The 24,396-nt window shown below is 41.2% G+C and overlaps 1 protein-coding gene across 3 annotated transcripts in view; it reads left to right on the top strand.

Moving 5' to 3' along the window:
- Positions 1–23,194, top strand: part of MAP3K20 (mitogen-activated protein kinase kinase kinase 20) — a 197,048-nt gene extending 173,854 nt beyond the window's left edge. For 2 of the 3 annotated variants that reach the window (XM_039469825.2, XM_003921859.4), the window contains exons 17-20: positions 11,229–11,345; positions 13,880–13,954; positions 16,863–17,013; positions 19,975–23,194. In XM_039469825.2, coding sequence (XP_039325759.1) covers positions 11,229–11,345; positions 13,880–13,954; positions 16,863–17,013; positions 19,975–20,675 — 1,044 coding nt within the window. In that variant the 3' untranslated portion in view covers positions 20,676–23,194. The remainder of the gene's footprint in view (positions 1–11,228; positions 11,346–13,879; positions 13,955–16,862; positions 17,014–19,974) is intronic. The other variant, XM_074399461.1, reaches the window with a different exon arrangement.
- The last annotated feature ends 1,202 nt before the right edge of the window (positions 23,195–24,396 follow it).

Raw genomic sequence — 24,396 nt, 5'->3', positions numbered from 1 at the left:
GTATGCAGGCGGATTCAGAAATCATGTTAATACATGCATGGTATGATCAAAAAATGGCAGATAAGCTCCTGGGGCAGGGATTTGAGTAGTATAATGAGGGAAGGGGTTAGGATGGGTCATTTTCTTGGTTTTGTGTGCATGCAGGTGATAGGGCTAACTGCCTTGAGTTAGATTGATGGTGGAATGCTGCTTCTCAGTTTCTTCACATAGTTGACTCTCATGGTCAGTGAGGATGTATGAAAAGAAATACACCAGTGGGGGTGGGGTGGGGCTGAGTCCCATCCTTACTCTGTCTTACATATGTATCTCCAAACTCATCACGTTATATACGTTAAATAGGTAGAGCTTTTCGTATGTCAATTATATCTCAATAAAGTGGTTTTTTAAAAATGAAAAAGAAACTCAAGTTCTAATTGAGCAAAGAAGCAAATGCAGTTCAGAACTGTACAACTGCATAACTCACTGCTGATTTCTAATTACAGAGTATGGCAATGTACTTTGTCAAACAGGTTGGACAGCCGCCTATAGAGCCAGAGAGCTAGAGCAGAACTGGGCGGGGTGCTCAGTGCATACTTGCTGAATGGATTGCCAGTCCTGCTTACATGCTAGCGTGCAAGGAAGTGTCTAACAATGGGAGAAAGCCCTGATCTGCAGTATGTGCAGATCTCCATGGTGTGAAGATTCCCACCATGGCTGATTTCACCTTACCAATCTGATGTCACTGGATTTAAAGTTGGGGATGGGTGTAAGCAGTCAGCTCATGGGAGCTGGCTCCAGCACACTCTTGGGTCCCTCTTAGTCTTCTTAATCAAGATTTTGAATTCCTTTTGAAATAGCGATGTACATGATAAAACATAGGCTTGAATAAATTACAAGCACATTATTGCCGGTTACCAACTATAATAAGTGTCTTTAACTCAAAGAGAGCTCTAGTCTCCCAATTAATCAATTGTCAGTTGGCTTAGGTCTCCAGGTCACCGTCGTCTCATTTGGTCATCATGTCTCATACTGACCATAATGCATGAATCAAAAATTGGGATTCATTTTTGTAAAAAGTATATAGTTTGGAAACAGAAAAACAAAATTTAAATTTGTGACTATCTTTTTAAAAATGTGGAAACGGTCATAGTTGGTGACTTCATGATGGCAGGCGCAGTTGTCTATAGCGAAAGAGATCTTTGCTCTTAGAAGCAAGTTTTCGAAAGCTTCTGAGGATCACTGTAAGTTCTGCAGCGAGAGACCTCAGTACTCACAGTGGCTTCTGTTTTCTAAACCAAAATCTAAATGTTGAGAATAATCAACTATAAAAGGGTCAAGCTATTTGAAGTAAAATTATAAAGCACTATGTTGGAAAATCAAGGATGTCTGACAACCATATCAATCCTGGACACTAGGATTTGAATTCATAATAGCTTAACTGGTAAGCAATGCCTACTAACTAGGTTAGTGTTTTTTTGTTTTTTTTTTTTTTGAAAATTCTATTTCTTTGAGTCACCCCCAACATCATGGGACGGGAGAAGAACTTAGCAGGCAGAAGAGCTTTTATATTTTTATATTTTATATATAAAATATAAAACATGTTTATATTTTGAGGATCCTAGATAAAAGTTTATTTGCAGTAGATATCCCAGTATTTCAAAATGTTAAAGCAGCACTTAGGTAAGCTAGATCAACTTCTATAATTGGTTAAGAAGCCCAGTCTGCAACAGAATAGATTCTTAGTTATTCAAAAATCAATAGCAAGACTTACTATTCTTTTTTTTTCATTATAAAGACCTAGTACTTTCCAATTTCAAATACAGTTAAGGAAAAAAAAAAAAAGCCCTTTCCAAACATGTCAACTAACATCTGAACCATTTGAGATAGTCGAGTGTGTAATGCATCATATGAAAGTATGTCTCACTTGATTTCACTTTATTTTACCATCACCCCTAAAGCCCCTTTTTCATACGTAACTCAAATAACAACCCCCAAAAAGGCACTATAACCACCTTATCTCCACTGGTGTCTACTTGGCACCAATCTGCCCTGACCTTAGACACAAGCCATTGTTAAGGGTATAACGCATTTACATATTTTGCAATAAAACATCAGTTATTTGCATTACTGTGTCAAGTTTTATTTGATTCTTTCACCTAAAAATGACTCATTTTCCTTTCTTGTATTTTAAAAACCAACTACTCTAAGCTTGTTTGAGAATAATCAAAAATTGCCCATTTAGCTAGAAGTCATTTTCTTTTCAAAAGGCAAATGTTATTTAATCTTTCAGCTGTTCATTGTGCCATCATAAATACTTTCTTTTCAGCACAGTTGTGGGGACTGAAATGAGCCCACTAATTGCCTCCCATTTCGACTGACATGTGGTGGTTTAGTGGAAAGAGAACACAGCAGGGAGAAGGAAATAGGAGGCTGAGAAAATGAGAGCTAATTATTTTCACTGCCTCATGTCAGGCTCTGTGTCAGCCTTGTTTTTACAAACTGGAAGGTTTAGCACTAAATAAAACAAACTGGCGTCATGTTTTTATATACTGGCAGTGTCATGGAAGCAGCTGCACATCTCAAAGACAATATAATGCCTGCGTTCGCATGGACACCATCTGACAGACACTGTGAGCCACGGCTAATGAGGATATCACAGTGGTGCCAAGTGAAAGGTGCTGAATTATGTATGATTCTTCATCAGTACAGCAATAGTCCTGTACATCATTATGAGACATTGTTTTGCTGAAGAGATTAAAACATTCTTAGTTCCAGACCCTGCAACCTATACGCGCTGAAAGAGGTTATTAATGGAATTTTTAGGGAGAGTTTCTTGTGGATTTCTTTTCGGTTAAAAAACAAATCTCATGGGACAAAGCCATGCTGGGTCATGACACTGTATAGATAAAGAAGAGAAGCAAATTAACCATACTTGTATTATCTTTTTTTAAAGGCAGCATAATAAAATATAATGTAGCAGGGTTAAACTTAATGATAAATAACCCAGGTGCTACCACAGGATGTTCCACTCTCCTGCCTTTAAAACTGCAGGTTTCAGCAGCTGAGCTAGATAATAGCAACGCATATAAAGGAGCCTTCAGAAGCCTAAATCGTCAACATCTTACTACTTTTCATACCAGCATGACCAAAATTTTTATCGTATTCTTATTTCATCTTGCATTACCCCTTAGATTTCACAACAGTCAGTTGCCTGCTACGAGACTGTCTCTTCCAGTCTAGCCTTGAATCTTAAAAAGTTTATCCCGACCTCAGTTTTTTATATTTTAAATTGCTTCCTCGAGACTGGTCTCTTTTGGCTGGAACACTGAGCATTCTTGGGTGATTTTACTTTTTCTCCATTCATAGTTTTGGAGGGTGAGGGTGGATTTTGAAAATTAACGTCTCAGCTTAGACTTGGCATGCCTGGACTTGAATTCCCATCCTACAAAGGCAAATGACCTTGCTGCAAATCTCTCCACTTTCTGAGCCTCAGTCTCCTCATCTGTAAAGTGGGGGCAGTGCTCTCTATAACAGGGTAAGGCCATGAGGATTAATTAACATAGATAAATCTCAAAAACATTTTGCCAGACATATACAAGTATCTGCTGTAAAATTCTAATTTTGTGATGTTCCAGAACAGTCAAATTTAATCTGTGGTGACAGAAGCAGGAACAGTGTCCTGGTTATGTAGGCAGCTTGCCTGGCAATAGCCATGAGGGAAGGTGGTCGTAGGATACTAGAACTACCTTGCTTATTCTGATGGTTACACAGATATGTACCCTTGTCAAAATTTATGGAACTGTGCACTTGAAATCTGTGCATTTTGTTACTTGCAAAATATACCTAAATAAGAAAATAAATTTAAAATGTTTTAAACATCTGTAACATCAGGTAAAGATGATCTATAAAAACCTGAAAGCCTAATTTTGAGAGTCTCTTTCTGAAATGTATTGAGTGATCTTGGTCTTGATTGTTCAATAGTTTTATCTATAATACTCATAAATGCAATTAAATTTTGATAGGGAAAAAGAGAGAGAGAAAGAAAGAGATTGATTACTGTTTCTGAATTGCCCAGAACTTTAAACTCTAGTTTTTTGTGCTACCTTTAATCTCTTTTCCTTTTTGGAAAATTTACTTCTATCTTGATTATTTCTTTTTATTCTCTCCTCCCCCTTTTCTTCATTCCTTCATTCTCTCTTTTCTTCCTTGTGGGAAGAGATGGGATGTCTATGTTTGGCGTTACTTGTACTAGCTTGGAACTCTAAAAAAATTTAAACAGCTTGCAAAGAGTGTAATAGTGATTTCTCACAAAGAGATACTTAATTTAGCATTAACCGAGTGTTGTTGAGGATTTTATCTTCACAGTGTAAGAGTTTCTGTTTTAGTTGGCCAGTGGTCTTAATTCAGAAAATTTTTTCACATAATTGGCAATCCTGAAGCAGTTCGGATGGAATGCTTTCTATTCTCCGTTAGCCACATACTTGCTCCTAAAATTACCCAGGTATTTCAGCAGCTGCTCAGACAAGCATGCATATTCTGGGCACCCACCAGAATTGTCATATTTTTCATTCATATCAAATGCAAACATTACCCTCTCCCCAACAAAATTCCATCTGTTTCTTGTAGATTTGCACTGAGAGGGAGATTTTCTAGCTAGTGGAAAGTTCAGAGTGACTCTTTTTTTTTTTTTTTTTTTTTTTTTACTACTCGAAGTCCTAGCAGAAGCACTTCTCAGTGCCCAGCTCTGCTCCTGGGCTGGTTCCCTTTTCCTACTGAAAAGTAATATCACTCCCTGCAAATGCACAGCAAGTACTTGTGCCCCACCTCTTGCTACCTGCATGACCTCCATCAAATTACCTCATTTCTCTGTGCTTCGGTTTCCTTATCCAAGATAAAGCTCTCTGGCTGTCAATCATGCATAATACCTCCAGACATCCGGTGCTGCTGCTTAGTGAATCAAGATATGCAGAAGCAGGGAAGGTCAGACTTGGTGTTATATGATCCGTCTACATAAGAAGATACGAATTTATTCCTTCTTTGATTCATTTCATGAAGCTGGCCATTGTTATGTTGCCGCTGGCTGCATCTTCTGTTTTTCATCTCTGATCACTCCCTGGTACCTGAATGATTCACAGCCCCCTGGATGCTATGCCCAGATCCTGCCCAAGTGAGACGCGCTGACCTAGCCTGCCCATTCCAGCAGGGTCCCTCTTCTAGCCCACCCTTTAAACCTTCCCGTCCATCAAAGCTACCTTGTTCTCTGTCCTATTCCCTTTTATGGCTGCTAGATGACAAACCATCTAATCTAATAAACTAATTGGAACTGGGTTGGTGACCATATTGGTAATAATGATAATTATTCCTTTTTGAGTTCCTAATTCAGTTCTGGCATAATACTGGGTACTGCAGTTACATTATCTCGTTTAATCTCCGTGGGACACAACAGTCCACTTCTGAGTAAAGAACGCTGAGGTTCAGAAAGGTTACATAAGTTGGCCGTGGTTAGGGGGAAAGGGGGAAAAACTGGGATTCAGACCCAGGTACTGAAACTTTAAACCGGTGATCTTGCCCTACCTTTTCTACTAGTAATGTTCCACTAGTAATGGCTTAATGTTTCATTTTTTCCATACTGTTTCCATTTTAATAGGAATCATCAACACCTTAATAAGAGGAGTGAATAACAGGAGCATTTCAGACTACCAGGATGAGATGGTTTTGGAAAAGGGGCACTTTGCAGTTTCCATAGGACCTCAGAATAGACAGCTGTTTGCTTTTTAGAGTTGTTCACAGACACATTCAAAGTGACTCCTTAATTTTTTTTTTTTTTTTTTTTTTTTTTTTTTTTGAGACAGTCTTGCTCTGTCGCCAGGTGCCAGGCTGGAATGCAGTGGCGCAATCTCGGCTCACTGCAACTTCCACCTCCCAGGTTCAAGCAATCCTCCTGCCTCAGCCTCCCAAGTAGTTGAGAGTACAGGCGTCCACCACCATGCCCAGCTAATTTTTGTATTTTAGTAGAGATGTGGTTTCACCATCATCCTGTGGCCAGGATGGTCTTGATCTTTTGACCTTGTGATCTGCCCACCTCGGCCTCCCAAAGTGCTGGGATTACAGGCGTCAGCCACCGTACCTGGCCTGACTCGAGTATTTCTAATTCAAAAATCAGTACCCACATTTCTATCACTCACCTCAAGCCAAAATCAATAGTTTACCCTGGGCCGGGTGCAGTTGCTCATGCCTGTCTAATCCCAGCAATTTGCAAAGCTGAGGCAGGAGAACCACTTGAGCCCAGGAGTTCGAGACCAGCCTGGACAACATAGTAAGACTTCATCTCTACAAAGAATAAAAGCAAAATTAGGCCGGGTGTGGTGGCTCACACCTGTGATCCCAGCACTTTAGGAGGCCGAGATGGGCAGATCACCTGAGGTCAGGAGTTTGAAAGCAGCGTTATCAACATGGTGAGACCCTGTCTCTACTAAAAATACATAAATTAGCTGGCTGTGGTGGCACATGCCTGTAGTCCCAGCTACTAGGGAGGCTGAGGTGGGAGGATCTCTCAAACCCAGGAGGTGGTGATTGCAGTGAGCTGAAATTGCACCACTGCACTCTACCCTGTCTTAAAAAAAAAAAAAAAGCAAAATTAGCCAGGCATGGTGACATACATCTGATGTGAGTAGATCACCTGAGCCCAGGAGATTGATGCTGCAGTGAGCTGAGCCTGCACCACTGCACTCCAGCCTTGGTGACAGAGTAAGAACCTGTCTCAAGAAGAAAAAAATTTTTTTTCAAAGTGAACGGTCTAAAAATCAGAGTTCACTGTGCCATTACCTGGTCCCTATCACAGCCAAGGTACTGAAAAGGTTGTAAATGTGTAATTAAAACCCTGTATTTGGCTCATAAAGTTATGGAATTGTTATTTTTAGTGACGTTATTAATGACTTAACTCATCTCGTTTGTAATGATAGCCTTTTCAGTGGTTGCTCGGTTAAGAACTGGTTACCTGCCATCTCATTGTCTGCAGTGTGCCCTGTGCAGTTCAATAACTGTTTGAATCCCAGAGTTGTGGACAGTCCTCACTGGCAAATTATGACTTACAAGATGGCAAAAATGTTAAGGATACCTTAGACTAATTTGAAACTGAGCAGAATATAAGGAATTCAATTATGTTACTTGTGAATTACTTTTGTTAACTAAGGCAACAGTGACATCACTGATGCCCTGAAGACACCTGGAGTTGCGTCGGGTCATTGTCAAATTATCTTAATGATTTACATGGGCACTGCATGTTGAGCATATTCTCTCTCACTCAGGTTTTAACAAGCTGAACCTATTTTTTAGTGAAATGAATGATGCCCTCCTTGTCTTATGACTTCCTTGATTATAGCGTTCTGTTTGTTTGAGATGGAGTCTTGCTGTGTCGCCAGGCTGCAGTGCAGTAGCGCAGTCTCGGCTTACTGCAACCTCCACCTCTCAGGTTCAAGCGATTCTCCTGTCTCAGCCTCCTGAGTAGCTGGGACTACAGGCGTGCACCACCACGCCCAGCTAATTTTTGTATTTTTAGTAGAGATAGGGTTTCAACCATGTTGGCCAGGATGGTCTCAATCTCTTGACTCGTGATCTGCCCACCTCAGCCTCCCAAAGTGCTGGGATTGCAGGCGTGAGCCACCATGCCTGGCCTGATTATAGTTTTACTCCTTTTGTAGCTGCCTTCTTTTGTGGTAAAAGCCTTTCTTTAGTAGAAGGGAAAAAGAGAATTTAAAAATGAAAAGTCTCTAACTCTGTTATTTGTATCAGTGTTTCTCCACGTTGGACCTTGGGGAACAGGGAAGCAGTCGCTGCGGGGAGGATGATGGCCACTAGCTTTTTTGGTTATATCAGCGAAACCTTCTCTGGTCCTTCTTCCTCCTGCTTGTTGTCCGTGGCTGGATCCATTTATGAAGCTCTACAGAACCATGCAGCAGGTTCACCTGCCACCTCTCCCACTTGTCTATCCCCGTTACTATCTCCTCCAGCTTTGGGGTCACGCAGCCTTGTATTGATGTCAACCACGTATTGGCCAGGAAGCCCTAAGAGAGTTCTTTAATCTGTCTGAGCCTCATTTTTCTCATTCACCTGAAGGGAACATAGTCCTGACTTTCACGGTTATTACGGATATCCAATAAAATAGCATTATGTAAGTGCCCAGCAACATGCCTAGAGCATAGTAAGCGCTCCACAGATGTGAGTTTCCCTCCTGTCGGCCCCTTCTTGACACAGAGCTGCTCTGACAATGTGCAGAGAAAGGTCTGATTTGTAGCTTGAAGTCATGGGGGAGCTCTCTGGTTAGGAGATGAGAGCGAAGCAGGGGAGTTCAGGCATTTTCATGCAGTTCAAGGTCTTTTGACTAACTTAATTCCCAAATTTGATAGGCAAAAGACAGAGAACTAAGTAAACTCCTCTCTTCTAAGGCTTTTTATCCCAGCTGCTGCCTTGAGGAGGCTCTTGCTATTTCAGAGAAGCGCAATCATGACACCAAACAGTCATTATCCTGCCCAGTTATCTCAGGACCCACGTTGCCTGGGTAGCAGTGGCTCCAAAACAAAGAAATACAGAGGGATTTGCCAATGCTGAGAAACTCATTTGACTTATGTTAACCAAGAGCCAGGTTTTCATTTTATTGAGTAGACCTTTTCCTTCATTAATTGGCTCTCCATCTTGTGACTGTGGCTGGGCAAACAGGGTCAGACATGGGCCCTGCTAGGTTTGCAATTCATCTAGAGGCTTTCCTAAAACATCAGACACCCCCCAGCTTCCTGTTGAAGCCAACAGACTTTCAACAGCCTCTTTGTTGATGCCTTCCCATAAGAATTATGTCTGAGCTTGCTCTAGGAAAGATTCCAGGTCCACCCTTATTTATGAGGGCATCTTCTAGTTTCAGCATGTAAGGTGCTTGGTACATTTAGCCTTAATCCTCAGGATTCTTCATTCTTCAAAAAACACAGAGCCAGGAGCAGTGGCTTATGCCACTATCCCAGTGACTTGGGAGGCTGAGGTGGAAGGATTGCTTGAGGCCAAGAGTTCAAGGCCATCTTGGGCAATATAGTGAGATACAATCTCTAAAAAAGAAATTTTAAAAAGTAGATAGACAGATAAACAGAGAGAATGTGAATTTATGGTCCAGGGGTTAAATTTGGAACAAAGACGTGAGTTTCTTTTCCTTTGTTTATCCCTAAACATTTTTATTATTAAATTATTTATACAGCAAAGTTGAAAGAATTTTACAGTGAACCCTCATACCCCCCATTCAACCATTAACATTTTACTCCACTTGACTTATCACATATACTTGGCTATCCCATTTACCTGTCCTTCTAGCCATCCATCAATCTTTACTTTGATACATTTCAAATTAATTTGCAGATATCAATATGCTTCCTCCTAAATATTTTAGTATGCTAGAATAAAAAATGCAGTTCAGGTGCAGTGGCTCACACAGTAATCCCAGCACTTTGGGAGGCTGAAGTGGGAGGATCACTTGAGCCCAGCAATTTGAGGCCAGCTAGAGCAACAACATAGTGAAACCCATCTCTACAAAAAATTTAAAATAAGAAAATAGTAGCTGAGCCTGATGGAACATGCCTGTGGTCCCAGCTACTTAGGAGACTGAGGTGGGAGAATCGCTTGAGCTTGAGAGGTCGACTGCAGTGAGCTGGGATCACGCTACCATACTCGAGTCTGGGTGACAGAGCAAGCAAGACCCTGTCTCAAAAAAATTGTTTTAATAATCACAATATAATTAAAAAGAGAAATGCACACATTTTAAATGTATATTCACTGAATTTTAACCGATGCATGCACCTATGTAACCCAAACTATCAATAGATTACTGCTACCCCCAGAAAGTTCCCTCATATACCTTGAAAGTCCCCGTTTGCAGAAGCAAGCACCCTTCTGAACTTTTCTACCATGAATTAGTTTTGTCTGTTCTAGAATATCATGTAAATGGAATCATTAGGTTGCTTTTTTTCTGTATACTTCTTTCACTCACTATAATGTTTGAGATTTATCCAAGTTGTTGCATGCATCAGTAACATCTTCCTTTGTATTGCTAAGTAGTATTCCATTCTATCAATATGTTACAGTTTATCCAGTCTCATTTTGATAGACACTTGGCTTGTTTCAAGCTTTCTAGTTAATATGATAAAGCTGCTAAAAACATACTTAGACAAGTCTTTTTCACTTCTCTTTGGTAAATACCTAGCAGCTGATTTTCTGGGTCAGAGAATAGGCATATATTTGGTTTTGTAAAAAATTACCAAAATGTTTTCTGAAGCAATTGTACCATTTATGTTCCTACCAACAACGTATTAATATTAATGTGGGAGTTCCAGTAACTCTAAATCCTAGCCAACGTTTGATGTTATCAGTCTCAGCCATTCTGATGGGTGCAGAGTGGTACCTCATTGTGGTTTCAATTTGCAGTTTTCTGGTAACTAGTGATGTAAAGCACTTTTTCATTATATGGTGATTTTATTAAAAATTTAATTAACATACCACCATTTAAAAATCAAGAGGTTTTACATAAGGATCAAAATTCTCAACTTTTCATGAAATATTAAAGGACCTAGCAAAACTGAGCTCACATTTATACATGGGAACAATCAACAGAAGCCGAGAAGTAGGCGTGCTTTTAGGGCAGCTGTCCTTGAGCTTCCCACAGTCCCTCGCCCACCACAGAACTCCCTAGTTGTCCATTATCATGTGTCATCACACTTGCACTGTTTTCCTTCTTGTTAAGAGGAAAGAGTTTCTTGAACCCACATCATTATCAATCTAGGAAAATTAAAGGTGGATCAAGAAGGCCTTATAGTTCAAGAAAGGTAGAAAACCCACATTTCTTCATAGCAATGAGAAAATGTTCCCACAATGTTTAATATGTAAATTAAATGGGTCTGTTTTAAAAGGTTGCCTCAAAGCTTTATAAGGAAACTGCCTGGCTTTACTCATTTTTATTATCTGCCTGATCCCTTCAGGATTGATTTTGTAACTCCTATAACAGAACACTTAAAACTGATAAATTATGTCTCAAGGCTGCACTAACTGGAGCTTATTTCGACATGCATAGGAATCTAATTTCATGTCCTTTTATTGAAAAAGGAAAAAAAAAGCCACTCCAATAATACTTCATTTAGAATATTTTTTGTGTTATGAAACATTGAGACTAAAAAAATGTTTCACCTTCTCAGATTCTATAATTTTGTTTTTAATTCCAGGATTGCAAATGGAAAATGTATATGGAGATGGATGGGGATGAAATTGCAATAACCTACATAAAAGATGTGACATTCAACACTAACCTACCTGATGCAGAGATTTTAAAGATGACAAAGGTAGGGTTCTATTTACAGCTTAAAAGCTCTTTTGAATTCACAGATATCAAACAAAGACATTAAAATACCCCAGCAGTGTGCTTTTATACTTGTCCATGCTCACATCAGCTCAGCCTTGAGCTGGCTGTTGAAAGGCACGTTTTATTTAGCAGATTGAGATCATAATGGGTTTTTGTTAAAACTCCACTTATGCTGTGTGAACTAAAAAGCACTGCAAAAAGGTATCGTTTAATTTTTAAAATTTTTTTCTTCTACATTTCTTTTTCCTTCCTTCAATAAATGAGAGTAAGCATAATGTGAACAATGAAAATATTTACTTCAAATTTTGAGTACTTTTAAACTTTGGAAAACTTATATGGACGAAGACTTTCTTGGTTGAGGTCAATTTCCTGAAGGATTGAGATGAAGTTAATTATGAGGCACACACTGAAGTCCTTTTTTTTGAGACAGAATCTTGCTCTATTGCCAGGTGCCAAGCTGGAATGCAGTGGTGCAATCTCGGCTCACTGCAATCTCTGCCTCCTAGGTTCCAGCAATTCTCCTGCCTCAGCCTTCCAAGTAGCTGGGACTACAGGCACACACAACCACACCCAGCTAATTTTTGTATTTTTTAGTACAGACTGGGTTTCACCATTTTGGCCATGGTGGTCTTGATCTCTTGACCTCATGATCCTCCCACCTCAGCCTCCCAAAATGCTGGGCTTACAGGTGTGAGCCACCACACCCGGCCATGTTGAAGTCTTAACGGCTTCCTTAAGTTCACACCTATGAAATCCTGGAGTGGCCAGAGAGCATGTTACTACTCTAGGGTCAGTGGTGGAAGCATGCTGATGAAAACGCCGAAGAAAGTCTTGTGGAAATGCTTAGCTTGCTCTTCAAAATGGAAAAAAATTCAATTCTATCCCAATCATACTGAAAAAATACAAATGAGACTTCAAGGTCAACAACTTCAGACGAATAACCATGAAGTCAACAGGACAGTCACCCTAACCTCACATACTCCATTAACTGTAATACATTATTAACCAGGCATTTGGTTTCAGTGAAGAAAGTGGAGCTTGTAGCAAAAAACCCAGGTACAAACACACGTAGAGAACTAAAATGGTTCTTCTAAGGCATGCATTAGAAAGAACACATTTACAATCTGTTCTCTTCATAAGCATCAGAATTCTGAACAACCAAGTCCTTTTAATTTACAAGTGGATTCATCAAGTAGATTGATTTGATATTCATGGTTGGATTCCACTGCACATCTAGGAGTTATTTCCATGGCATTGTTATCTGTAAGGGTTATGATTTGGTTTTACCTTTTTCTAATTTGGGGGGGGACATAGTATGTTGTCTTGAAGACTGGAGGAAAGCTATTTCCTCTTTCTTCCCCACCGATGACATGAAGTTGCTAAACTGAATATAAGTGTTTCTGCTATCATGCCATACATGCCAAATCACACACCAACATTAACAGGATTATAGGAAAACTAGAACTGAGACACATCAATCAAAATTTATAGAATTTTTAAACATCAACAAACAATAATAATCCTAATTTAAAACCAACAGCAGCAGCAACAAAACTAGCCCAGGCTGGGTGCAGTGGCTCATGCTTGTAATCCCTGCACTTTGGGAGGCTAAGATGAGCAGATCACTTGAGGCCAGGAGTTGGAAACCAGCCTAACCAACATGGTGAAACCCCATCTCTACTAAAAATACAAAAAGTTGGCCAGCTGTGGTAGTGTGTTCCTGTAATCCCAGCTAATTGGGAGGCCGAGACTTGACAGTCACTTGAACCTGAGAGGAAGAGGTTGCAGTGAGCCAACCTAGGCAACAGAGACTCAGCCTCAAAGAAAACCTAGCCCAGCTAAATCTCTATCACATTGTCTTTGAACCTGTCTCACAGCCACTCATTCCTTTGCAGCCTTAAATCTAAAGCGAAAGGAGGATGGGAGGAGAGTACAGCTTATTTCTGAGGCTGTTTTCATTATAATTAAAATAGGATCAAAGGTACAGGCTTCTTCACTAATCCTTTGTTTTAATACAGTGGAAAAACATCACCACGGTTTCTTCATGTGTATGTGCAACTTTGCTGGATAGTCTGAGGTCATGGAAAGCAGAGCGATTGTTGAAGCCACTAAGCCAGCCACGACTTTGCTCAAGGAAAGCACTTCAGGATCTTCTCATATTGCTATGGATTTCTCTTAATTGTGGGAAAGCTTTCCAACGGATGTTTCAAACTTTAGCATGAATTAATGACCTAATGTTAGGACTGAGTGATAGCAAAAGTTATATCAGAAAAGAAGATTGTGGGAGACCATGACTAGCTGTTTACAGATCTACGAAAGGATGTCTTATGCAAAGCAAAACCCCAAACATTAGCATGTTGTGAGTGACCACATGGGAACCGACAATGCTTTCATGATAATCTGATATTACACCCCGATTTTCTAATTGTATATGGCACACTGGCTTCAGAGAAACATACTACAGTAGAGCAGACTGTGTTATGGTACTACGTCATCCTAACTTCTGTTTTTCAGCCACCATTTGTAATGGAGAAGTGGATTGTAGGAATAGCAAAAAATCAGACTGTGGAGTGCACTGTCACATATGAGGTAAGCTCTTGGGGCAAAAGGCCGGTGGCCTCACCATCAGTTAATGAATATAAATTTATCTGTTACCTCAGAGCATAATAGTTATTGGAATTTATTTGGAGAGAAACTAAGCAACATGAACATGAGAAGATCAATATAATTTCTCTAACAACATGTTGGAAAGAAAAGAGAACAGGATATACTCACCCAGATAGATACTGAGGTAGTGCTTCATTCATTCATTCGTTATGGATTGAACACCTTCTATATACCATGTAAGATGTTTGGTGCTGGGGATACTAATGCTTAACACTTTTTTTTTTTTTTTTTTTTTTTTTTAAGACAGAGTCTTGCTCTGTCGCCAGGCACCAGGCTGGAGTGCAGTGGCGTAATCTCGGCTCACTGCAACCTCTACCTCCCGGGTTCAAGCAATTCTCCTGCCTCAGCCTCCCAAGTAGCTGGGACTACAGGCACACACCACCACACCCAGCTACTTTTTGTATTTTTTAGTAGAGATGGGGTTTCACCATGTTGGCCAGGCTGGTCTTGATCTCTTGACCTTGTGATCTGCCCACCTCGCCCTCCCAAAGTGCTGGGATTACAGGCGTGAGCCACCGGGTTTTTTTTAAATCAACAAGATCTTTGTGGCTGGTAGCATATAACCTTACAAGGTATAAAAACCCGGTGGGAGTGGGTGGAAGGCAACAGTTCTAGTACAGTCTTGGCACACATGGAGATAATAGTGTGCACTTACCACCACAGGGACATGCATTTCATTCACTCGTCCAATTCATTCATTCAGGAAACACTTATTAAGGATTTGCCATGAACCAGGCACTGTTAGAGGTGCTTATACCAGTTTGATAACACTAATTTCATGTAAATAAATACTGAAAAATATCAGCCAGGCACGGTGTGTGTGATTACAGGTGTGAGCTTGTAATCCCAGCACTTTGGGAGGCTGAGTTGGGCAGATCAACTTGAGCCCAAGAGTTTGAGACCAGCCTGAGCAACATTACAAAACCCTATCTCTACAAAAAATACAAAAATTAGCAGGGTGTGGTGGCACATGTCTGTGGTCCCAGGTACTCGGGAAGTTGAGGTGAGAAGATCTCTTGAGCCCAGGAGGTTGAGGCTTGCAGTGAGCCGATCATACCACTGCACTCTAGCCTTGGCAGCAGAGTGAGACACCTGTCTCCAAAAAAAAAAAAATACTGAAAGATATTATTATCCTCATTTTATAGATAGGAAAAATAGGCGCGGAATGATGAAAGGAAGTCCTGAGGTGTGAGGTACTCAGTGACAGAATTGCTGGAATTCGATACTAACCTGGTCAACATAGCAAAACCCTGTCTCTACTAAAAACACAAAAATTAGCCAGGCGTGGTGGCACAAACCTGTAATCCCAGCTACTCAGGAGGCTGAGGCTTGAGAATCGCTTGAACCTGGGGGCAGAAATTGCAGTGAGCCGAGTTGGCCCCACTGCACTCCAGCCTGGGTGACAGAGTGAAAATCCATCTCAAAAAAAACAAAGAAATGGCCAAGCGTGATGGCTCATGCCTGTAATCCCAGCATTTTAGGAGGCTGAGGCAGGTGGATCACCTGAGGTCAGGAGTTTGAGACCAACCTGGCCAACACAGTAAAACCCCATCTCTACTAATACGAAAATTAGCCAGGCATGGTGGAGTATGCCTGTAATCCCAGCTATTCAGGAGGCTGAGGCAGGAGAATCAGTTGAACCCAGGAGGCAGAGGTTGCAGTGAGCCGAGATCACACCATGGCATTCCAGCATGGGTGTCAGGGTGAGACTCCATCTTAAAAAAAAAAAAGAAAGAAAAAAAGAAAAGAAATCCACTTATCCAGGCTGGAAGCCAAAAAGTTTTACAGTAATTATTTATCCTCATCTGCTGGGGTGCACAGGTTTTAAAGGATGAGGTATCTGAGAAGTTATATTATTTGTCAAAGCGTTGCTTGCAAGGTGCAAAACCCAAACAAAAGAGGCTGGTTGGTCTTGAGGAACTTGGAATCGAGACTATATTCTAGAGCTTCTTAATTGGTTCTCACTATCCAGGAAAAGCCCTCTTGTTAGTAATCAGACAATTAGAACAACCAGATTCTACCTCTGCCTGCCTTAGACAGTTCTGGAGCCACAGCACACCCAGTTCTTTTCTTCTCTCGCCCTTTCCTCACCCTCCTCCTCCTTTTTTAGACCCCATAGTGATACTTGTGCCTGGAGTTTTCACTTCAGTTTTTTTCAACATATTTCCCTAACCATATTGAATCCTGGAGACTCTTTAATTAACACTGATTGGTGATACCTGGTGAGGAGGGCCAATTCAGGACAAGAAAGTGATGTGTCTTGACCTAGTGTCCTCTCCGTCTCCTGGTCCCCATTTCTTACTTTTTGATCCTGTCCTGCTTTCGCATCTGAGAGCAATGCAGGTAATTCACCCCCCACTGCACATTTGCTCAGTTCCCTTGAGGATCCAAATGCAGTCTTAGGCAAACATGGTGGTCAGATGTTCATTTATTCAACAAAATATCTGTCTTCAAATACTATGAATAGAAGAGGTAATTTTTTTATTTCTTATTAAACAAAGAGGTTAAATTGAGATACGTCAAATATAATAAATTCTGGGAGAAGACCACCTTTTTTTTTTAAGCTACTACAGTTTACTAAGAAATATATGTTACAATCCATTAAGGAATAAGTGCTATGACCCACTGATAAATTAAGTGGTTAAAAATTTTCTTTTAATCCAATTAGCAGATTTGGGCCAAACATTCAGTTGGGTAAAAAAAAAAAAAATGGTTCTGATAGTTCATTATGATGGTGTTCTAAGAAGTGAAATTGAAGTGATATAATAACCTGGATATTGTATCTTATATATGTGTGTCTATTTGGTCATACCTTTGTTTGTTTCACCAGAGTGATGTTAGAACTCCAAAAAGCACTAAACACGTCCATTCGATTCAGTGGAGTAGAACAAAACCTCAGGATGAAGTGAAAGCCGTCCAACTAGCCATTCAGACATTATTTGCCAATTCAGACGGCAACCCTGGAAGCAGGTCCGACTCAAGTAAGTTGGTGTGTGCTACATTCCAGAAACTGAATTATGACATTTTCATATGATGTGAAGGCTCAGAGGATACCACCTCCATCCATTGAGATCTATCTTTGAGCTTCGAGTAGCAGAAAACCCCATTTCAACTGGCTTACTCCAATAATTCTCCCCATGTGGCCCCAGGACCAGCAGCATCAGGATCACCTGTGAGCTTGCTAGAAATGCAGATTCTCAGGCCCAAACTCAGACTTACTGAATCAGAAGTTTGGGGGTAGGACCTGCAATCTGCATTTTAAGAAGCCTTCCCTTGGCTGGGTGCGGTGGCTCACGCCTATAATCCCAGCACTTTGGGAGGCCGAGATGGGTGGATCACGAGGTCAAGAGATTGAGACCATCCTGGTCAACATGGCGATACCCCGTCTCTACTAAAAATACAAAAATTAGCTGGGCATGGTGGTGCACGCCTGTAGTCCCAGCTACTCGGGAGGCTGAGGCAGGAGAATTGCTTGAACCCAGGAGACGGAGGTTGCAGTGAGACGAGATCGCGCCATTGCACTCCAGCCTGGGTAACAAGAGCGAAACTCCGTCTCAAAAAAAAAAAAAAAAAAAGAAGAAGAAGAAGAAGAAGCCTTCCCAGTGATTAAGAACTACTCAAAAGTCCTTAAACCACTGGTTTAAACTGTGATAAAATGTATTATCTTCCATAACAAGAAGTCCAGAGGTAGGGCAGGTTCCAGGCGCAATAAGGTAAGCTGGCTCAAACATTAAGATAGAGGAATGAACCTTCCCTTCTTTCCCCCCTGCTAGCTGTTCTTATATTTAGGAGTAAGGAAAACTTTTCTAGAAACCCCCAACAGACTACCCCTCACCAGTTCTGCTTTGGCCAGAATGGAGCAACTTGTCCGTCCCTAAACAAAGCATGAGTACATCTGACTTAGACTCATTAAAGTCGCCCCCTGGAGCCAGAATGCAGTCAGTTCTCCCAACCGTGTGGCTTCATGGAGGGGGCTGGAGACTGAGCAAAATCAGGTTCTATTGGAAGCCAAAATTCTATAGAAGTCAAGGGGAGGGAAAGAATGCATTGTGATTCTGTATGATACCGCTCACGGGAAGTATCTACAGCAATCAAAGTCATAGAAACAGGAAGTAGAAGATGGTTAACAAGCGGGGATGAGGGAGAAGGGGAAAGGGAAGGTAGCGATTAATGGGTTTAGAGGTTCCATACTACAAGATGAAACAATTACAGAGATCTGTTGCACAACAATGTGAATATACTAATGCTACTCAACTATATGCTTGAAAATGGCTAAGATGGAAAATGTGTTTTTTATCACAATAAAATGCACACATGTACACAATAAAAACAACAAAGAAGGCATTGTAGGCCAGCGGTGGTGGCTCACGCCTGTAATTCCAACACTTTGGGAGGCCGAGGCGCACGGATTGCCTGAGCTCGGGAGTTCTCAACCAGCCTGGGCAAGATGGTGAAATCTCATCTCTAATAAAATACAAAAAATTAGCCGAGTGTGGTGGTGTGCTCCTGTAATCCCAGCTACAGGAGGCTGAGGCAGGAGGATTGCTTGAACCTGGGAGGCAGAGGTTGCAGTGAGCCAAGATTGGGCCACTGCACTCCAGCCTGAATGACAGAGTGAGACTCCCTCTCAAAAAAGCATTGTGATAGATTGAAGCCTGGGAGGAGTCTCTGGAATTGTCTGGACAAGTCACCCACCTTAGGGGTACGGGTTACCTGTGCCCAGGCAGTGAGGGAGACAGAGACATGTGCATGCTCTGATACCCTCCAGATGTGCCATCTGCATGAGCAGGGGGTAGAGTAGCTGAGGAAGCTGAGGCCTGGAGGACCATGGAGAACTCTAGAACATGGGCAACGTTGTTCAGTCTTGGAGGAAAACAGAAAAGATCTCAGGTGTGAAGAACTTGCCTATTCACTGAAATATACCTTACTAAATGATCCTTGTTAATCCACCATTTTCTTCTTCTGAGACAGTTTTGCTCTGTTGCCCAGGCTAGAGTGCCATGGCATGATCTCTGCTCACTGCAACCTCCACCTCCCAGGGCAATCAAGCGATTCTCCTGCCTCAGACTCCCAAGTAGCTGGGATCACAGGCTCGTGCCACCACGCCTGGCTAATTTTTGTATTTTTAGTAGAGACGGGGTTTCACCATGTTGGTCAGGCTGGTCTAGAACTCCTAACTTTGTGATCCACCCGCCTCGGCCTCCCACAGTGCTGGGATTACAGGCATGAGCCACCATGCCCGGCCAACCATTTTCTTTTACCTTAACTTCTTCCTACTTGCCAAGGCAGCTTCATTTTTTTCTGCTAAAAATATGTCTTATTCCCAAGGCTCAGGATCTCTCCTCTGGACACGTGAACCGTCTTTCTTCCAAACAGTCTCTAGCTGTCTCAACCCTTGGAACCTCATTTCTTTTATCTGCACTTAGGGTCCTTGAGGTTTTAAAAGGGCACATTGCAAAAATAAATAAATAAATAAATAAATAAAAACTTTTGTTTACTAAACATGCCCCTGACAGCTGAACACACTTTCTAGAAGTGACAACACAACTATGTAGGAAGAAGATGGGATTTAGATGTAGAAGGACTTGGTGTTATTGACCGAGTGATCTTGGGCAAGTTATTTGACCTCCCAAGCTTCCTCATTTATAGAATAAGACTATTAGTATTTACCCAGAAAGATTATTGAGAGGATTAAATGAGATAGTGTAAGTGAAGCCCATGGAACAATGCCAAGCACATAGCATATATCGACTAAGTGTAAATGTTCTTATTTTTAAAGTATTTGCAATAAAGGAAATGTCCTTATACATAGCCTAGAATTTCTATGAATGGCAAAGCTTACGGCAGTGCAAACAGCCTTGAATTATCCTAAGACAGCCATGTGAATTAGGCATGCAGCTTTAGTGTAGCTTAAAAGATGCTCATTTCCATTTCTCCTGCAGGTGCTGATTGCCACTGGTTAGATACTCTGAGGATGCGGCAGATTGCATCCAACACTTCCTTACAGCGTTCCCAGAGCAATCCTATTCTGGGGTCACCATACTTCTCACACTTTGATGGCCAGGATTCCTATGCTGCTGCTGTGAGACGGACCCAGGTGCCCATTAAGTATCAACAGATTACACCTGTGAACCAGTCCAGAAGCTCCTCTCCTACTCAGTATGGACTGACCAAAAACTTCTCTTCCCTACATCTCAACTCTAGGGACAGCGGCTTTTCCAGTGGCAATACGGACACCTCTTCAGAGCGAGGTCGCTACTCAGACAGAAGCAGGAACAAATATGGTCGTGGTAGTATATCACTCAACTCTTCTCCTAGAGGAAGATACAGTGGAAAAAGTCAGCATTCCACTCCTTCAAGAGAAAGATATCCTGGGAAGTTCTACAGGGTTTCTCAGTCAGCACTCAAGGCTCAGCAGTCACCTGACTTCAAGAGAAGCCCCAGGGACCCCCACCACCCCAAAACCATACCAGGGATGCCTTTGCACCCTGAGACTGACTCAAGAGCCAATGAAGAGGAGAGCAAAGTCAGCGAGGGGAGCTGGACAAAAGTGGAGTACCGCAAAAAGGCCCACAGGCCCTCTCCCGCCAAATCCAATAAAGAGAGAGCCAGAGGGGACCACCGTGGATGGAGAAACTTTTGATGAACTGAACTCCATGAGTTTTTCTAAGCAGGTTAAGAAAAAAAAAAGAAAAAAAGAAATGTAATGGCTTTTGATAATATGATCCCTTCAGACTGAATTAACAAAAAGACAACACTTCCATGTTTTGAATTGGGAAATACCTTTTAATTGAGACTATAGCCAAACCAGGGCCAAAATTACGGATTCTGGTTGCCCAGTGATCATTACTGGACTTGAAAGTCACTACACATATTTTCTCCCTCGAGTGAACATTAGACGAAGAGTTATGCCATCTTTTTACCCTAACCACTGATATTCTTGTTAGCAGGGCCAGGACTAGGGTAAAGCAAGTGAGGTCAACAAAAAATTCACATTTTTTAGGTAAAGACAGGATCAGTGTTACTGATTTTTCCTTTTGGCTGAGGCTGCAGTATGGCCTGGCCAGGCACTGTTACTGACCTTGTCTTTATTTAACATGTTGATATTTTGTTCATTTTTTTTTCATTTGTTTTCTTTTTAAAGTATTGCATTAAAATATCATTTAGCTTGATTACTGAGTTTTTTGGTTTGGGGTTTTGTTTCTTCCCTCCCCTCTCTTTTGATGCCCCCTTAAATTTTGTGCCCAAGGCAGGCACCTCACTCATCCCACCCTTGGCTCAACTCTGCTAGTTAGTATTTAGTATTTATTTTAGTAAGATACTGGTGTTTTTATCATGGTCAGAGTCGAACTGATTTGGCTTGTCATTTTTCAGTAATAAAAAAGGTTACTGAATTTAATGTTGATTATGATGCTTATCTCGTTCATTACAATTCATCAGAAACTAAAGATTTAAATTGCCTAGATTTGTGGTTCTTTCTCTCCCTCACCTCCCTGGGACTGCTTTTGAATATTATTTTCTAAATTTCACCAAAGGAGGAGCAAAGAGGGAAAAACAACAGCCCGTAAAGCCCCCTTGGGATGTCAGCAATCTAAAATCTAAAAGAAAACAGACTCCGAGCAAGATGATAACGTCACAAGTTAAAAGCCAGAGAAATTTTAAATTACCAACATCCTTGTTGGAACGAGACAGTAAATATCAGCTTTGCAGCAAGACCACTCTAAGCAGCTGCAGGCAAAGAGGTAAAACCGGTGAGGGTGCAAGGAGACCGTCTGCAGCTTAGGGCAGAAGTGGTGGGATGATCCGGCTTGTGCAATGCCTCACGTTTTCCAAACCAAAAAAGTCAGGTAGCAACAAACTTATTCTATATCAAGTCAATAAATGTTACTTTCAATATTCTGAGATGCCATTCAGCGTTCACTAACCCTGAAAATCAAGTGTCCTTTGCCCTGCATAGGGCTGTCAGTGCTCTATAGAAATCCAAAGGACACTCTGGTAATTCTGTGGCTTTGAAATCTTTTTTAAAAGAAGTGGTCATCAGAGTACATGCATATGTTCTCAAAGTAGCCGCTCTGCTGTGTGATACATTATTTGAGGCCTGGTGGGGAAAACTGTATTTTGAGAGCATTAAAGACGAGGTGGGCCAGGCACAGTGGCTCATGCCTATAATCCCAGCACTCTGGGAAGCTAAGGCAGGAGGATTGCTTGAGCCAGGAGTTCAAGGCCAGCCTGGGTCACCGGCCTATCTTGGTCAGATAGGGAAATACCATCTCTACAAAAGAATGCAAAAATTAGTTGGGCATGGTGGCATATGCTTGTAGTTCCAGCTTTTCAGGAGACTGAGGCAGGAGGATCACTTGAGCCTGGCAGGTGAAGGCTGCAGTGAGAGGTGACTGCACTGCAGCCTGGCAACAGCAAGATCCTGTCTCCATCAATCAATACTAAAGTCAAGGTTATAGGAAATGACCTTTAATTACAGGGGAAGTTGTCATCACCTAAACATTGATTCAACAACTTGATTGTATAAAAGTTTTATTGTGTGCCAAATGCATTTACAAGCAAAAACAATGGGAATGTGTAATGAGTTAGTGAGGGCCTCTTTTCCATCATGTGTAACCAACTTCTAAGGTTTTCTACCTAGTACCAGCTCAGCCAGGAGACCCCCACCCAGGTGGCGCTGAAGGAAATGAGAGGCAAACGCCCAGATGGAAGAGCAAACTGGGTCTATCGGGGGACCAGCAGCCTACCGAGCTGAGAGCCTCAGGGGCTGACAGTATTCTAGGCTGAAGGCCCCGAGTAGGTTCTGATCCACGTATTTATTCTCTGAACAGGTGACTATTATTAACAAACAGGTGTTCCGTCTTTTCCTATAACTCAAAAATAGACCAAGTAGGCAGCTGTTACCTGCTCACCACTGATTACAGACAAACGAAAAGGTATTTTCCATGAGGAACTCACGGGGGCAGGGTGAACTTAAGATTTCTCAACAGTTTTCAGCTCCACTGTGATTCTTTCTCATGAAGTTTATGTCAAGCAAGTCTGTTTTCAATTGTTTCCTTTATGTCCTTCGTTTAAAGAAAAGTGGACTAAAACAAAATATGCTATCTTAATGTCATTCCGTTTCCAAATAAGCAATAAAATATTTTCTTTGATTGGAATTTTTGAATAAGTAGATAAACAGACTTGACTGAGTCACTCTGAAAGGAACACAAAGTATGGCTTTAATTGTGAAATAAAATTTGCATTCTGGGGAATTATTGAAGAGTCTAGTTTAAAAGGCGCTATGTAAATTGTTGCTAGTTTCATGCTATTTTCTTCCATCTTGCTTTCTTGGGTTATGAGGTAGGGAATCCAAGCTGGTGATAAAATAATTCAATGACCTCAGCCCTATTTAGTCAGTGACTGCAAAGAGGTTATTCCGCCAGCCCACAAAACTGACCACTTTGTAGTATCTCACGGAAAAACACTTGTCAGCATCAATGTTCCCAGTCAAAAATCAAAGTAAGAACATCGGCGTCTGCTTCTTGACTGTAAAGAAATAATAAGTTGGATGTTCTTTCTCTTTTTTTCCCCCTAATGATGCTTATTCACCAAAAGTCCCTTGCCAGGTTGAAAGATGAACGTAAGTCAAGAGCAAAGCAGGGATTAACAGGACTTTCCCCCCAACACAGAAAAATAAATCAGTAGCTAACATTGTATTAGTTGCAAGGGATGAGGTTAAAACACACACACGCCCCCCCCAAAAAAGGAAAGAAAGGGATAGGAATATTATTTTAGGATTAGGAGAAAAATATTACAGTAGGAACAAATCGAAAGAGTGTATCTTGGACAGGGTACCTCTAAATGTGGAGATTTTCCCTAAATAGGCTTCAGAGCTAGTTTGCAAGTGCCAAGTCTATATTGGTTTAGCTCTTTGCACGGTCACCGTATTAGCAATACAATGGACTTAGGCTGAAATTGGATAATCCCAAAACTGTATAAGAGAACTGAGAATTTTTTTTTAAAATCAAGGACTACTTTAGAAAGAAATATAATTATCAATTTTCAGCCAATTTATAATAAATATAGCTCATAAAAGTAATATTTAAAACTATTCACAGTAAAATTCAGAACAGTAAATCTGATCTGGGAAAATTAGGCAAGAAACAGTAACTATAAAACTCACAGTGCGGGCCGGGCGCGGTGGCTCAAGCCTGTAATCCCAGCACTTTGGGAGGCCGAGGTGGGTGGATCACAAGATCGAGACCATCCTGGTCAACATGGTGAAACCCCGTCTCTACTAAAAATACAAAAAATTAGCTGAGCATGGTGGCGTGTGCCTGTAATCCCAGCTACTCAGGAGGCTGAGGCAGGAGAATTGCCTG

This window comes from Saimiri boliviensis, chromosome 5 (genome assembly GCF_048565385.1).
Source record: "Saimiri boliviensis isolate mSaiBol1 chromosome 5, mSaiBol1.pri, whole genome shotgun sequence".
NCBI lineage: Eukaryota > Metazoa > Chordata > Mammalia > Primates > Cebidae > Saimiri > Saimiri boliviensis.
This window is presented reverse-complemented; position numbering and strand designations above follow the sequence as displayed.